Genomic DNA, 16,125 nt, shown 5'->3' with positions numbered 1-16,125 from the left:
AAAGAAACACAAAACAACAAGGAAAAGAGGCTAAACAACTACAAAGTCTGAGTGTCTTGGAGCTGGTGGGACCTCTTTGCTGCCCACGTCGTATTCGGGGTCACTGGACTTACATTCATTCTCAACCTGTGCGATACAGTGGAAAAGCACCCGTCGGTTTAATATCAATCTCATGCATGAATGTAGTGATGTCGTGTTTGCAGATTCCATCACAGTATTTAACCCGCGTGTGACCCGTGCTGTGCTGCAGCCCCCTCCCACCCGTCTTTACCACATGTGGAGAGACATGACAGCTGACAGATTTAATGTATGCGTTTACTCTACAGTATGTAGCTTAGGAATGTATATCACCCCAACCAGCAGAATGCTGCTACGGTCACCTTAACAGATAATGTACACATGGCATTTACTTATTTTACCCACGATCCACAGGTCCACTCATTGGCTGTTCTGGAGCTTTTGATCGAATCACACGATCTTCCTCAGCAGATTTTCTCATCTCTGATAATTTATAAATTGAGATTGACACATCTACATTTAAATGAAGACGTTCCAGCGATGCTCCATGTGATGAGGAAGATCGTGTGTTTTGATCAAAAGCTCCAGAACAGCTACTAAGTGGAGGTTATGGTGAGATTGGTAAACTGTTTTTATCAAATAGCGTTTAGAGAAGAGAAAAAAGACAGAAGCTACAATATCTTTTACAACTTTATTAACAAAACCACAGTACAACAGACAGCTGAAACAAAAAGAGGGGAATTAAATACCGGATTAATATACAAAATATGTATAACAAGGGAAGTATATGTACATCAAAATAAAGATGGATAGTGGTAAACACTTCTCATGTGTTTTAAAAGACCTTGAGTGGTAACAGCTTTCAAGTAATCTTCACAAAAGATGTAGGGATTTCTTAAAGGGTCGTGAACAGCGTTTGCTGCTTTGTAACCTACTTTGGTCACCTGTTGCCTTCCTGTCCCATATCTCACTGTGTTAAACCATAAACGCAGCAGGACCCTGGACGCGGTGAGCAGTCTGGTTACAGGTTTCAAAACAAAGCGTGTCATATGTGACCGAGTTCCAGATGAGCGTCTCCTCTGGTTACAGCGGTGTGACGCTGCGCTCTACTGGTGCCGCGGAGCAAAGACACCGAGAGCTTCTCCACAGCAGCTTCAGCTCAAACACTGACTCCTGCTGAACCGTTTACACCGGGACAGATGTTTCAAGTTTGTGCAACTTTATAAATCCGCTCCACTGTTTCACATTGTAGTTCAGGATTACTGGAGCCTTCTTTTGGCACAGGCTGAGTATAGATCGAGGTTAGCTACCAAACGATGAGAGAACTCCACTTGATGCAACAGTAAATTCATACAATTAAAAGACAGCAGATAGTTTGTTGCTTCATTTACAATTGTGTAGTTTTTACATGTTTCAAAGGACATTTCTAGGAGTTTTACGTAGCGGTTTAGCTTTTATCTGGTTCGAGGATTTATAATATCCAAGGAAGTTCAGGCTCATCATTTCAAGTCAACCAGCTTCCTAAATCAAGTAGCACTATAGAATAAACCTTTCTAAGATTAAAGCAGGTAGAACAGAAAGACTAAGCCACTAACCTAAACCCCCCGTGGTGACGCGGAGAAATAAAAGCATCTTTGTTGAGAATTAGTTTTGGGGGTTACTGTGAACCAAAACTACTTCTTTTTCTCCTATTTATGTTTTCATGTCGCAACAAAGTAATGCCATGAAAACATTTTGACAATTTTTATTCAAGAACATTTAGATCAGCCATTAAAGTCAGAAAAGCTTCAGTCAGGAGAGAAACATAACTTAACGGGACTTTCCATCAGATGACCAGGTTCACGTCATACATGTTTTTGGGATGTATCAATCTTTTTGACCTAATAACAGTATTTTTTTGTGTGGTGTTTTCACTGACTGGAACTTGTTTCAACATACAGTGTTTCAAAAACATTTGGTAAGCAATTTCTTATTAGTTTGACATTAAAATACAAGGAGATAAAAGGCAAAATTCCTATTTTCCCTCAAATTTTAACAATATGCTTTAGCTGCCTCATAATGTTTAAAATTAGATTCGAATTCCAACTTGGTGGAAAATATCTATTACTCAGCAGTTTAAAAAAAACAACAAAAGAAACAGGATTAGACAAACTAAAAATGCCACGCCTACGAGATATGGACGGTAATCAATTTTAAATGGATATGAATGTGACAACAAACTTTTGTTACAAGTGCAAGCCCAAACAAACATATAAATGACATTTGTAATATAAAACTTGGTAAAAAATACTAATTTAAAACTGTACAATCACCAAGTACACAGAGTGAGCACATCAACTGTTCTTCATTTGGCTTCAGCGGCTTCGGCCTTTGGCTCCTGGGGACAGAAGAAAACAAAGTTATACTTTATTTATGTGCATCGTTTGCTTCAGCAGGACATTCCTTTGTGATCTTCATCGTGCTATAATTTACTCCATATCATATTTAGTAAATTGCATGTTGCCATCAAGTCGGACACAGACATTACCTATGATACCAAATAAAATGGGGTGGGGGGTGGGGTGTACTGACAGGTGAAGTGTGCACCGAGAACATCTGGCTTCTAAAACTTTATTCAGTATAAATGGTAATAACACAAATCTGTTGGAGGACTTTAGTTTTCAGGAAATGCTTTCATTTGATTGGCAGTGTCTGTTTCCAGTGTATAATTACAGCTTTTGCTCACAATCACACTTCCAAAGATACCGGCACTTCCTCAATATCAAGAAAACTATTTTTAAACTTTTGTGCCCTCAAGTTTACACTTCAAAACACAGAAATATGTAATTTGAGTTCTTAAATTAAGTTTGGTGGTAGGCTAGTTTATCACATTTGTTATCGTCTTCTCGACACTCTTTAGATGAGTTTACATACTTTGGATGGTTCTGTTAATTTGCTCCCATTACTTATTTATTATTTAACGGCACAAATTTCCTACAAAAAAAGAAAAGAAAATTCATAAAAGAAACAAACCTCAGCCTTGGGGTTCCCATTTTCAGCTAGTTTGGTCTTCTTTGCTTTGATTGCCTTCTACAAATAACAAGAACATTGATTACTAACAGCTTAGACACAACTATCACACGTTTCAGATTAATGAAGGAAAACCAGGATACCAAAACATCGGAATTGTTCATCAAAAAGGTTTTTTTCCGTATTGTTTCCTTGAACTAGGCCACATTTAGTTTCCCTTCCAGGAAGTGAAGGCCATGAATCAGTTTCACATGTGACATGCAGCACGCACACAGATGTTCTGTTGATATCAGCTAGTTATCGGTTTCATACTTTTACAGCAGGTTTCTTCTTAACCTCCAGCGCTCTGGGAGGGTTCTGCAAGACAAAAAGACATTTCATTTAGTATTTAACAGGAGATTAAGAAAAAAGAAAAGAAAAAAAAAAAGGCTGGCGACATGAGGCATGTTATTAGTTTTGTGACCATCTCTCAAAATAATCCCCCTGTTCACTATTGTAATTACAAAAGGGTTACGGATTAATTGATATTGAGTGAAGCCTGTTTGTGGAAAGCACACAGGCAGACAATGAGTTTAGGCTGATTCAAATTTCAAGGTTTAAGTTAATCAGAGGAGGCTGCTTTTAGAAAAACAACTTGTGGGTGACGAATAAAAATAATCACAAAACAAAATAGCAGTCGTTGATGAGGGATTAATTAATCGTGTTTCTTACCACAGCAGCCAGCCGCCTGGAAAACCGTCTTTCCTTTTGAGATAGAGGAAGAAAACCTTCAGTAATGATTTCAGTCGTAACTAATTTGCATGATGACACTAACTAAACATGCTATTCACAGCCCTAAAGAGGGCATCAGATGGCTTGTCTTATCAAAATGACAGAAACAGAAAACTAAAATCTAAAGAAAATTACACTCAAAGCGGCAATTAACCACAAATCTCAGTTATGAATGTATTAAAATACTTTGTATACAATGGCAATAACAGAGCATCAATAGATTATGAATAATATGAACAAATAGTAAATATGTGTACAAACCTCAGGGCGGACAGCCTGAAAGACAAAGAATAGAAGAAAAAAAAACATTGTTAAAATTAGTCATGACAACTCAAATATCACTTAATCTTAAAATCACGGAGTTCTGCAAACATAACCTAAAAGACGTGACAATGAACTTCCCGCGCATATTTGAATTCAAATTCGGGCTTTCCTGTCACTATGACACCGCTTTGGCGCGCTGACAGCTTCCTTTGTTTTGTATCAGTGCGCGCCGACAGACAGCTGTCGGAAAACTGATAAGATTACTTTACTAATCTGTAGCCGTGTAGCGAAACGCAGCCACACAAAAGCCTGCAGAGGTTGCAAAACTAATTTAAATTAAATTTAAAAAAGGTTGAGATTTCAGAAAGAAAACCTTTTTTTAATGTCAAATATTATAATTTAATTAAAACCATATGCTACAGGGTGTTTAATCGCGACACGCAAAATGGACTAAAATATATTAATAATTGAGAAAAAAAATTCCACATCCATATATTCGTTAATTTACTGACACGCGCACGTGTAACGTTGTAGTAAAGTCAGCCGACCTAGATATCGTTACGCCAAATGTGATTAAATTCAACGTTAAACCCGTTTTAAACAAACATGCACGAGCAAGTCGGACTTTCCGGATTCAAAACAAGAGGGAAAAATAAATAAATAAATGTGACCTCCCCTCCCCCAACTCCTTCCTGAATTGTGCAAGTTGTGCTTATAACTTATTATTTCGATTGCTTGGTTACAAAAATCCCCATTCGGTGATTAAGTAGGTCGCGAGTTTACGCGTTCATATTGACCTACACATTTAACGATTCAGCGCGGAACGTTATCTGTAAACCGTCAACACCCCCCCTCCAACCCAAACCCTGCTGCCAAAGAGGGAAAAAACAAGACAGCGCAATGTCAACGGCTGCACTTGTCGGAGCATTTGGCGCAGGGCGTGAAAATAACAATGTTTGTTATCAGTCGTGTTTAACCGATAACGGTGCGTTTTACGTTACCACCGAGAGTGCAAACTTTAATTTTCTCCGAACGGGAGGATGCCCGCCCAGGTCTCTCTCTACCCGTCGGACCGCCATGGCTGCACTGTTTGTCGGGGATGATGACGTTTCTGTGATGCAGATATATCAAACGCAGCCTAACGGTTGACCCGAGTTAACACGAACCTAGTGCACGGAGTTTAAATACAAATAAATCATCTTACCTTCGATTTGCCCATGTTGTTGATAGGAAGCGGACAGAAAGCTCAAAAAATTGAATCGTCAAAGACGTTTTTTTTTTTTCGCGCAGAGATAACACAACAACCGACCAGTCGCTGCGTAAAATGGCGAATGTATAATGCAAACGAATGTTTTTTGTAGTTTATACGCTGAAATATAAGAACGAAACCGGTTCGAACCGGTTTTGTGTTTCGCTGTCTGTCATTGGATGCAAATACCTCACGTGCGTACAGGCACCGCCCATTTGTTAAAGAGGCAGGCGCAAACCCGGGAAATACCAATCAGTGCCGCGAGGGGGCGCTGTGTTGAAGGAATTTGAAGTTTGTGGTCGAAAAATGCACCGCATCATAAACAAGTAGGCCCAGTTCACCATTTACTTCAGTGGGGGAATAAGTATTTTTACCGACAAATAAGTAGCAATGCCACAGTGTAGACAGTACTCCTAGTAACAAAACTCTACTAATTAGCTTTCAAATCCCATTTTTCAATGCAAAACAGGTGATCAGTTCACAATGTGATGCAACGTTAACTATCCAACAGAATATAAAGTAGTTTAAATTAGCTCCACCTTGACATCAAAATGCTGCATACTTGTTTATGCATTAGTAATAATATTCTAATTATTCATAAATCATCAATAAAATACCCGAAATGGGGCCATTTTGTTGCTAATCATCCTTTGATTTTAATAGAAATGGAGTATTTTGATAATGTGGTATTGCTACTTTAAAAAAGGTAAATACCTCAATATGTCTTACTCCATTGGATTAAAGTGACATCAGTTGCATTAGTGACTACCTCACTGAAAATATTAGTTTTGGTAATAATATTTCCCATGGAAGAACATTAAAACTCCTAATTCTACTAAGTAGAAAAACTGACTAAACAGCCATATCAAGACAATCACAAAATCAGCCTACTATCACCTGCAGAACATATCAAGGATTAGAGGACTTATGTCTCAACAGGATTTGGAAAAACTTGTCCATCATTTATCTTCAGTGGACTGGACTACTGTAACGGTGTGTTCACAGGTTTCTGTAAAAAGTCAGTCAGAAAGCTGCAGCTGATTCAGAACGCTGCAGCTCGAGTCCTCACTAAGACCAAGAAAGTAGATCACATCACTCCAGTTCTGAGGTCTTTGCACTGGCTTCCTGTCCAACAAAGAATTGGCTTTAAAATCCTGCTGTTGGTTTATAAAGCACTGAATGGTTTAGGGCCAAAATACATCTCTGATCTGCTGCTACCTTATGAACCATCCCGACCCCTGAGGTCATCTGGGACCGGTCTACTTTCTGTTCCCAGAGTCACAACTAAACATGGAGAAGCAGCGTTCAGTTCTTCTGCTCCACACATCTGGAACAAAGTCCCAGAAAGCTGCAGGTCTGCTGAGACCCTCAGCTCCTTTAAATCCAGACTGAAGACTTTTCTGTTTGCTGCTGCCTTTGATTGAACCACATTCAAGGATATTAATCAATTTCCTGCATTTCTACATTTTACTACTGTATTTTATTTCTTACACTGCTTTTTAGTGTTTTAATGACTGTTTTTAAATCTCCTTTTCTTTTACCTTGTTTTGATGCTTTTAATGGTTTTATGTGAAGCACTTTGAATTGCCGTTGTTGAAATGTGCTCTACAAATAAACTCGCCGCGCCTAAAATAAGTAGGCGATAAAATTGAAGGAGTCATAGTTTACCGAGATTTATATGTACTAAAACATTACAACTACTAGGCAAATATTTGCTTCGAACAAAATAGCAACTCTATACAATCCCACTGATTTATTATATGCTATAGATTATATATATCTACCATGTGAATCAGTGGAGAGGTTCCAGTACCGACTCCAGCAGCTACAAGTAGAAACTGAAGCTTTAGTTGATCTGGCTGTCTGGGCTAAAAGCTTTCCAGTGGTAGAATCAGTAATCTCACGGACCAAACACAGAGTTCTGGTTTCCCCTGAGATTCAGGCGATACTTCTCTACTGCACGAGTTAAGACTTGACATACCGACGTATTTACAGCCAGACGGAGGCAACAACTGGAGCAACTGTTCAAAGACAGCCTATCATCATGTGGTGTGCAAGAACAAAGGTGGGACTTGTACATCATTTAATCGTAGCTGACATACAATAATCGCTTTATTCCGTTAAAGGAAGCTGGTCAAAATATAGTTATGTCATCAAAGTTCACACTCAACAAACACTTTCTTTGGGCCACAACAGAACTGCACTGACTTACATTAATCTGGACGGCTGCTTTGGGATCCCTGGCTTCCATTCATGTAGTTAGATCTTCCAATCAATGGCATGCAGTTGACAGACAATTTACACAATTACTTAACTACATTTTGACCAGACTTTTCCACCTATTAGACTTTCTTTTTAAGATCTTCAATCATAAATATTGATTATTTTACAGCCCCATAGGGGTAAAACTGCCCTCTCGTTTTGTACAAACCAGTAACGCAGCTACTGTTACTGTCCACTCTTCATTTCTCCACAGAAGCCCTTTTTGGGAAGAGGACCGGGGAGGTTTCATCCTCCTCGGAGAGCCTTCCTAGGCCGAGACGGCGTCGCTCCACAAGTCATTAATGAAAGAGTCTCTCTTGTGCTTCAGCGCTTCGAGGAAGTCCTGAATCCGTTCTTCCCGGCGGGTGGTGTAGTGCAGCAGGGCCTCCTGTCTTCTCTGGGCGTCGGCGGGCTTCCCATTCCCACGGTGCTGCAGGTGCTCCGCTACGCAGGCACGGTCCGCCTCGAGCTGCTGTAAGGCCTGGTGCTCTCGATGGAGCTCTCTGGCTTTCTACAAGACGACGACAACAACAACAACGTAGATGTATACAGGAGTCCTGATACTGGTTCCACGCACGACAGACAGTACACATCAAGTGACTGGAGGCTGAAGTCATAGAGACGAGGTATTACGGTTATCAGAGCTTTTGCAGCTTTGCAACATCACACCGTTTTTTATGACATTTTTCTAATTTATGTTTTGAGCCATTCTGTGGATGGACACTATAACATAAACATCTTACAAAACAATAAGCCTGCAGTAAGTCAACATGAAGCTGGCGAGATTGGGAACTACGCTGATTTATAAGACACCCAGCAGGATATTTGCTTTACGATGCTCCCGTCTCAAAAGTGACAAGAGGAGCGCAGCTGAGTCATCACTTTTGGCAGGTCCACAAAACACAAACATTATGACCCTTATCTTCCGCAAAGGCCTCTGTGTTCTGAGACGTTCCCCTCATATAGGCCTCACCTGAATGGACGTGTGATTTAATTGATACTGGAGAATGGCTTCACACAGGTTCCAGAAGGAATACTCGGGCCACAGAACCGACTGAAACACTAGACAGGAGTGGGACGTCTGCAGAGTGGGAGATTAAAAGAGACTCAATAGACATCTCAGAGGAGGAGCTGTGAAGTGTTTGACATTGTGATCAAATCATTTAGTCTACTTGGTTAATGCTGTCCAGATTGCAACCTAAATTTGATGGATGATACATTGTTATAGGCATTCAAAAGTATGAATATATAAATCATAAAAAAAAAAAATTGTACATGAAAACAAATGGCGTGCTCTTCCTTTATTAAAAATCTATTTTTTTTATTGGTGAAATTCGTTGGTCAATTCTCAACTTTGTCTGCTGCTACATAGAGTGCTGCAGGAAACAGTCCTAAAACACGAAAAAGAGTTTTCATGTTTGCACTTCTGGTTCCTCGTCTCACGTTCAATGTTATTATTTTGAATGGGTTTTTGGTTCGATGTTTGAAATGAGGTCTGTTAACACAAGCTTTAGAGATGTTCATTTCTGGTTCTACGGTGTGTAAATCACGGCGATTAGTCCTCCTTCACAGCCTCGTTGTGTAGTTTGTTTACACCTAAGTGTAACTTTTTACATCTGACGATCGCGTTCACGCTTCAAAAAATCATAATAGTTAGTTCTCGTGAAGATTAACCCGCTGAAGAAAACATTTCATTATCATAAACTTGTGTTTGCCACAGAGTTTATTGTCTGCGATTATCAAAATTCTGATGGAAAATCCCAGCTGCTTTCTGCCGAGGGAACCAGTGCAACGCTTACTTCTGGGGTCGGCCTGCAAAAAACATACATGTCATCCCTGCAGACGGGATGTGACTCTACCCAAGCTCTCTAATTCTGAATTACGCCTGGAGATTAGCCAGTCCTCCTAATTTGCATTGATCACTGAACACTAAACCAAGCCTTGGAATTCATATCTCCAATCTTACTTTAGTGTTTTCAAAGTTAATGATAATCATAATTAAACAAATCATTGATTTCCCCATGCAGTCGTTGTCCTCCTCACCTGCCAAAGAAGGAAGTCGCTGAGTCGGACCTCTCCAGAAGTGCGGATGAGCAGATCAGGATTGGGAGATTTATTGCTGTACAAACACTCACTGAGCAGCGACTCTGAAACGTCACTGAGCACCACAGAACAACACAAACGCGGCTCGTTAGACCAAAAGCTCCCCAGGTTGCATTGTGGGTGTTGGCAGAACATCAACAAGAGCAACTCGGTACTGTCTTTGCCGTTCGTCACCTTGCTTTGATCAAGCCCCGCTCCACTCCCCAAGCCATTTCTCTGACCGCATTGGTGATTTCATATCTCGACGTGTAGGCGAAGCACACATTCAGGAAACATCTGCAAAACATTTGTATACCTGTGGTCATTTAGAATACACATCTGTTTGTGTCACATGGCCAGTGTGGCGGTAAGGGTGAGCCACTAACGATAGGCGTCATCGAAGCGGAGGAACAAATCAATAAAACGCATACTTATTGTGCGCCTTGGTGCTGACCACAGCTTTGGCAATAAGTTGCTGAAGGTCCAGCGGCAGCATATTCAAGTCGCCCAGCACCCGGATGCACACGCCATGCTTCTCCAGATTCTCCCTACAGAAGGAGAGAGAGAGACCAGAGGGGTGTGGGGGGGAGAGGAACAATCAAGAAAATAAGAAGAGGGAGAACAAAACGACCAATTAGACGAGGCTGAAACATCCAAGATGACATTCAATCCAAGACTATTGAATATTATCATTATTATTATTATTATTATTAGCCTTTATTTAACCAGATAATTCAAGGCAGCAACAGGAGGCAAGTTGATACGAGAGTAAATAAAAGAGACTAGATCACTCTTGGGTCGACCTCTAGTGGTCACTTGTGGAACTGCAGATTAACGAGCCTTTACTTGTTGATTGGTTTTAACATGTTTTTTTGTACATTTACAGTGCAATAAGAGGCCAAATCTAAAAGGTGTAAACTAGATATTCTGGTGTATTGCAGGGGAGAAGTCAGTGTCATCTAAAATAACATGGAAACAACTGATATTGTTGCTCCTATTTATAGGTCAGCCTTTCTTCCCCTTCAGTCCACAGTATATCTTACTCATTGGCCATTGTTAGCGTATCCGGTTGTAACTGAACTATGCAGATATAAAAGCATTAGACAGGGAGTTTGAAAAAAAAGTTCTTGTTACACTTGGCTGCGTACTATCCATCTGAAGCCCGGTTCATTTTTGCAAAATACTGACACTGACACCTCGACGTTTAATTCTTGCGAAGACACTTAACTTACTTTAACTACACTAAACAGTCGTTTGGTTCCTCTCGACTTATCTTTAAGGAAGCTGTGAATCATAAGATGTATCAAATGTGACTTGTCCCAAAAGCAACAAGCGAAGAAAAGAAAAGAAAAAAAAACAAAACGCCTTTTTTAGACTCCTGAACAGGAAACTCACCGTTCATCCAACAGCTTCTCAAACTTCTGCCTAGCCAGCTCCATCAGCCCATCCACCTCGTTTTGAGTGCGCTTGAAGTTCTCGATGCTGAAGGCGTACACTGTAACCTCTTGGATGTTCAGGTGCTTACACCACCGTAACGTCTGGTGTAGAAGGGACAAAGGAACGCACGTAAAATGAGCAAACCGGTTTTATGCTTGGGTGCCGTGTGTTTGAGAAGCGTTGAGCTCACCTCTGCCAGCTTGTTGAAGCCCTGCATGTGTCCTTCCTGGCGCTCCATGTGTTTCTTGCGTGCAAAGCGGCGGTTGCCGTCCATGATGAAGGCCACATGTTTAGGCATGGGTCCAGCCTGGGAGACGCAATGCAGGTCAGACAATGCAGACATTAAGTAATGTTAGTAATAAGGTCGTATAGAGCTAAAATAATTTGCCAATCAGCAGGAAAGCAAAAACATGCTAAATATTCTCTGGTTCAAGCTTCTACAGTGTGAAGATTCCTCTTGTCTTTTAAGTTTCATTCATGACCTGAGCTCCACTTGCATTCTTTTTTTAAAAACTTTGACCTTCATCTCACAGTCCTCATCAGCGGACGACGTATGAGCAACCTCTACCTGCCGATGAAGACTGAGAGATCCAGTGGAAAGCTCTGGAACAGTGATTCAGTAAAATCGAACGAAACAAGCTATTGAGATGTTAACTCTGGCTTTGTGCTCCTATGTATTAACATTACAGTCGAGTCACAAAACTAAAACTGTTGATCTTTGAAAAACCCAGACAGTTGTTTAACAACACTTAGGTTAACCAGGTGTTTACAGAATCCTCAAAGACTTATCGAAACATCTGGATGGAGAAGAATATTCTGTCTGCAGCACGATACAAAGCCAGGAATTACACCTCCTTAAGAATTAATATCAAAATTAAAAAACAATACAATGCATCATTTTGTTTTAGATACTAGTACTGTGCAGTGAACTGATTCTGTAGTAAACGGTCACAACAGTATTTGATACTTGTGGTAATACAACAAACTGCGGTTAGTGTTGTTTAATGACCCTCTGGGTATTTCAAACACAGCTTAGAAGCTTATTTAATTTCCAGGGGGGATAAAAACGAGAGGTACATACAAAGAAGCACACAAGAATACACAACATTAGGCTTACCTTCAGGATATTGGCTGAAATCTTTTCAAGCAGGTTTAATTCCCCCTCCCTTATCCACGACATGTTCGGGCTTTCAACAGTCTAAAAATAGGTGATTTAAATTATTTTAAATTGTTATGAATGTCAACATTGTACCCCACCCTTCACTAGTCAGAAACAATGACGAAGCTGCTGTTTATATGCCCAAAATAACGTCTTACTAACGTGTGATTTCTGTAATGTTTCATGCAGCCAGTGATTGATTTAGCCTGGCTCACGAGACATGCAGTGAACTGAACTGCTGTGAGGCTATAAAAGCCCAAAACCGAGTCCCACGTGGTCCGGTAAACACACACGCTTTATGGAAACCGCTTAGTTCATTCAAACTATTGAACCCGACGCTGTTCTGCTCTACAAAATCACTGTAATTTTATCATATTTCAGGGAGCTTCCAACTCACGGCTTTTAACGATGACGACCTCTTCCGCATTGGAGTAAAGTGACGTAAACGCGCAGTGACTACTTCCGGTTAGACGTTAGTAGATTTTCAAAATATGTGGATGAACTTAACCTCCATACGAAAAGTTAAATTTAGAAATACCTCAATATAAAGATACTCAAGTATTTGTATATACGTTACAAGTAAAATAATTGGACTTAAATTTAAAATTAAAGTACACCAAACTGTAACCGAACTGTTGTGGTTTGCAGACCATATTCGAATTTATTTATATTTGCTTGTAAATATATATTTACGTGAAAATGTGCATGAATCTAGCATTGTATTCTATCCTTTATTCTCTATATTTGTAGTTTATTTTCTACAAAACGTGGTGTTTGTTGTCAAAACTAAGAGCCAATCAGCTCTTAGATCAGGCGACACCCTGGCGTTTCCCAACACGCCCTGGGTCTTGCAGTCGGTGGAGAGCACCTGCAACTCACTGATACTTCAAAAATACTAAAATATACACAACATTAATCATCCCAATGGTGAGGCCGTTATTTGTGAAAAAGTGCAAATCCAATGTTTGCAACAGTAATTGCATCAGTAATTGCATCAGTGAGGCTGCAGGTCAGGAGTGCTGAGTTAACCTCAGTGAGATTGAACACATAACAAGGTGTGTTTTAAATAAGACAACAATGACAACACATGCTAAATGTTTATTATAGAAGGACTCATACTAAATATTAACATTCATTATATAAGTAATCATACTGAATGTGTAATAAATATCATTATAAGGAATCATACTGCAGTAATGCTGCATGTCAGAAGTGCTACAGCGATGTAAAAACTGATCTAGTGATGTCAAACTTTTGATCACAACTAATGAAGTTCCATACCTTAAGTTGGGGAACCAAACAGCATACCTCATTTCCCAACGCAAGTTCCTGTCCAATTATATATGGGTGTGACTAACCTTTACACCTCTGTCCTTTTCTCCCCCTCAGCACAAGAGGAGAATTCAATGGAGACAACACCAGCACCCTGACCATGCACCCTGAGCTTTCCAAGCCTTTCCATGTTACCTTTAAAAAAAAAAAGCAATAAACCCAATATTTATTCATTGCATTGGTGTGGTCTTTTTTTGTTAAAAAATGCAAGTGCACAATTACCTTGCATGCTTGTTTGCTGTTGTAATCATAACTTAAAACATTTGCGAGTAAAAAAACGATACTTTATCAATACATTTGTTCAACAAGCATGATCATGTAAATGAAAGCGACCTATAATTCAATCGGCTCTGTCCGCATCTCTCATCCACCGCTGCTATGTCTGGAAAAGCAGCATGAATGCTCGGCCAAAAGCTTCTTCTTTTTTTTGCTGACAAGCTAAAACAACAGCGGTCTGTCTGTAGTCTAAGTTTACAAGTTTGTCCTCGTAAACTTTTCTGCAGGCTGAGACAAAGCAGCCAGGAGGACAGGATATCTGATGTCTGTGTTCGTCATTATTGGCAGTGATTTTGCTCTTTTAAACATTACTGTTGCTGCTCTGGAAACAATATTTAGTTATATCTAAATGATGATTTGTATTCTATTCCGTATGTGTCACAAATCCCCCTTCATATTAGTTTGTTTTAATCCTGCCTGCCTGTTTATTTAAGTCTCCTGTTATTTCAGGGCCATTCACACCATATCGTCTCTCATTCCCCTCACCTGGTCTTCCACGCCCATCTCACCTGCAGCCCATTCCCTCATTCGTCACTCACTATTTAGGTCCACTCACTTGCACTTGTTCCCTGCCAGGTTGTCTTGTGTGTCTCAGCCAAGCGCTCCAGTGTTATATACTGTATATCATATTGTTCTGATCTGCTTGTTCCCACCCTGCCTGCCTGTTTTTTTTGTTTTGCCTGCCCCTTATTGGATTTCTTCGCCTTTTGGACTGACGTTCCGGTGTTGACCCTGCCTTTACCAAGTAAAGAAATCTATACCTGTGTTCTGTCTCTGAGTCGTGCTCTTGGGTTCCCGTACCTGTAATCCTTACAGTATGAGTTTGTAAAAGCAATTATTTAGTTATGAAAAATAACTTGAGTATCGATAAGAGTAGCTCCTTATAGTAATAAAATCCTAACGATATCACTACCAGAGGACCAAAGTTCTCCAACACGTTTGGAAAGGTAGTGAACAGAGGGGTGTTGTTGCTTGTAATCTGCAATCTCACCACTAGATGCCACTAAATCCCACTCAGTTTCAACAACACAGGAAAGTCTGTTACACTTACTAATCCTCAAATATTAGCAAATTCTAATAATTACAAAATACCTATGTATGTTGATGTTTAGGAATATTATAAATCTATGAATTTATTGACTGCTGATTGGCAAAAATCACAATTTTGTCTCTCTCTGGAACTATCTGAAGTCTTTCTGAATCACTTGACAATCAAGAATTTAGAACTTCTGTTGACGGGACTCTCTCTTTATTCAGCTCTGATAACTGGTCCTGGAGTGTTATGGGTCATATAATTACGTATTTTATCATTCCATAATTAGTATCACTAATGAATTCATTAGCTCGTCGAGGTTGAAGTAATTTTAACTACTTACTTTGTACTAGTACATCATTGCTGGGTGGTTTCATCTCTAACAACAAATCATATGTTGAGTGATTATATGTTGTGTGTGATAAAGTCACATCAAAAATGTGCAAAATTTCCTTCTGAAATGTAATGAAGTTTAAGTATGAAGAAATGTAAAGTAAAATGGATATACTTCTGTCACAAATGTACTTATACAGGACCTGAGTATACTTTCCACCACTGCCTTACTCATATTTATTATACTCATACCCCACATAGTTAGCCTTCTTTTTAAATACTAAGATGGTTTCATATCATAAGGTTTAAATAGGTGGATATATGAATAATGTGTGCAGACAAATTCAAAGTGTACGTATTAATGAACAAACATTATATAGGGACCCAAAGTGTTGCAAAATTGTATACATACATTTTAAATAATTAAATAAATAATATGAATGAATACTGAAATGATTGATTAATAGATTGATAAATAAAAAAGAAGAATATGTTCGAAGGGAGATTGCTGTGGTCCAAATAATATAATTTCAGATTTATTCTGGTTAAGTTTAAGAAAGTCGTCCGCCATGCAGGATTTGATGTCTTTAAGAAGTCTATTAGTTTTTAAATGGACTGAATTATTTCACAGTATTATGGTCATCTGTTGTGGGTTTATCCGTTATTGTTATTATTCATAATGTGTCTTTATTAAATGTTTAAGACACAGTAGTGAGCTCGTCCTTGCACTTGCTTCTGGTCATTTGCATATCTGCAGTGTAGTTCCTCCTTCAACCTCTGGGGTGTGACAGCAAGTTCATCAACAGTTCCTTTGCACTTTCTAAATGGCAAAGAAGAAGTTTCAGATTTTTTTTTTTTGGGGGGGGGGGGGTGGGGGGGGGGGTGAGGGGCTGGCCCTTT

General features: G+C 39.5%; 1 protein-coding gene and 1 long non-coding RNA gene across 3 annotated transcripts; both read right to left on the bottom strand.

Moving 5' to 3' along the window:
• Positions 1-1,746: 1,746 nt before the first annotated feature.
• Positions 1,747-5,463, bottom strand: LOC137891402 (uncharacterized). The gene is made up of 6 exons (XR_011105346.1): positions 5,267-5,463; positions 4,060-4,074; positions 3,739-3,771; positions 3,340-3,384; positions 3,031-3,087; positions 1,747-2,395 (listed from the first exon to the last, which is right to left on the bottom strand). It is a non-coding gene; the product is annotated as an uncharacterized lncRNA (long non-coding RNA).
• Positions 5,464-7,377: 1,914 nt separating this feature from the next.
• dhdds (dehydrodolichyl diphosphate synthase) lies at positions 7,378-12,692 on the bottom strand. Of its 2 annotated transcripts, none has more exons than XM_068736362.1 (9): positions 12,649-12,692; positions 12,210-12,290; positions 11,283-11,399; positions 11,051-11,193; positions 10,087-10,203; positions 9,851-9,952; positions 9,617-9,731; positions 8,547-8,654; positions 7,378-8,084 (listed from the first exon to the last, which is right to left on the bottom strand). In XM_068736362.1, the coding sequence occupies exons 1-9, from the start codon at positions 12,676-12,678 to the stop codon at positions 7,842-7,844; spliced, it is 1,056 nt and encodes a 351-aa protein (XP_068592463.1). In that variant the 5' UTR covers positions 12,679-12,692; the 3' UTR covers positions 7,378-7,841. The 2 variants fall into 2 exon arrangements, with proteins under 2 accessions (XP_068592463.1, XP_068592464.1); XM_068736363.1 differs by lacking the exon at positions 12,649-12,692 and adding an exon at positions 12,414-12,642.
• Between the last annotated feature and the right edge of the window lie 3,433 nt (positions 12,693-16,125).

Source organism: Cebidichthys violaceus, unplaced genomic scaffold, assembly GCF_023349555.1.
Source record: "Cebidichthys violaceus isolate CVI_PGR_0920_01 unplaced genomic scaffold, fCebVio1.0.p SCAF_7, whole genome shotgun sequence".
Classification (NCBI taxonomy): domain Eukaryota; kingdom Metazoa; phylum Chordata; class Actinopteri; order Perciformes; family Stichaeidae; genus Cebidichthys; species Cebidichthys violaceus.
The sequence above is the reverse complement of the archived record's forward strand: the minus strand, read 5'-3'. Positions and strand labels throughout refer to the sequence as shown.

Coding starts and splice junctions, on each gene's coding strand:
- dhdds (XM_068736362.1), bottom strand. CDS start 12,678: ATGCGGAAGAGGTCGTCATCGTTAAAAGCC. Junction 12,291..12,648: donor GGTCGTCATCGTTAAAAGCC/GTGAGTTGGAAG, acceptor ACCTATTTTTAG/ACTGTTGAAAGCCCGAACAT. Junction 10,204..11,050: donor GAGAAGCTGTTGGATGAACG/GTGAGTTTCCTG, acceptor CTCCTTCTGTAG/GGAGAATCTGGAGAAGCATG.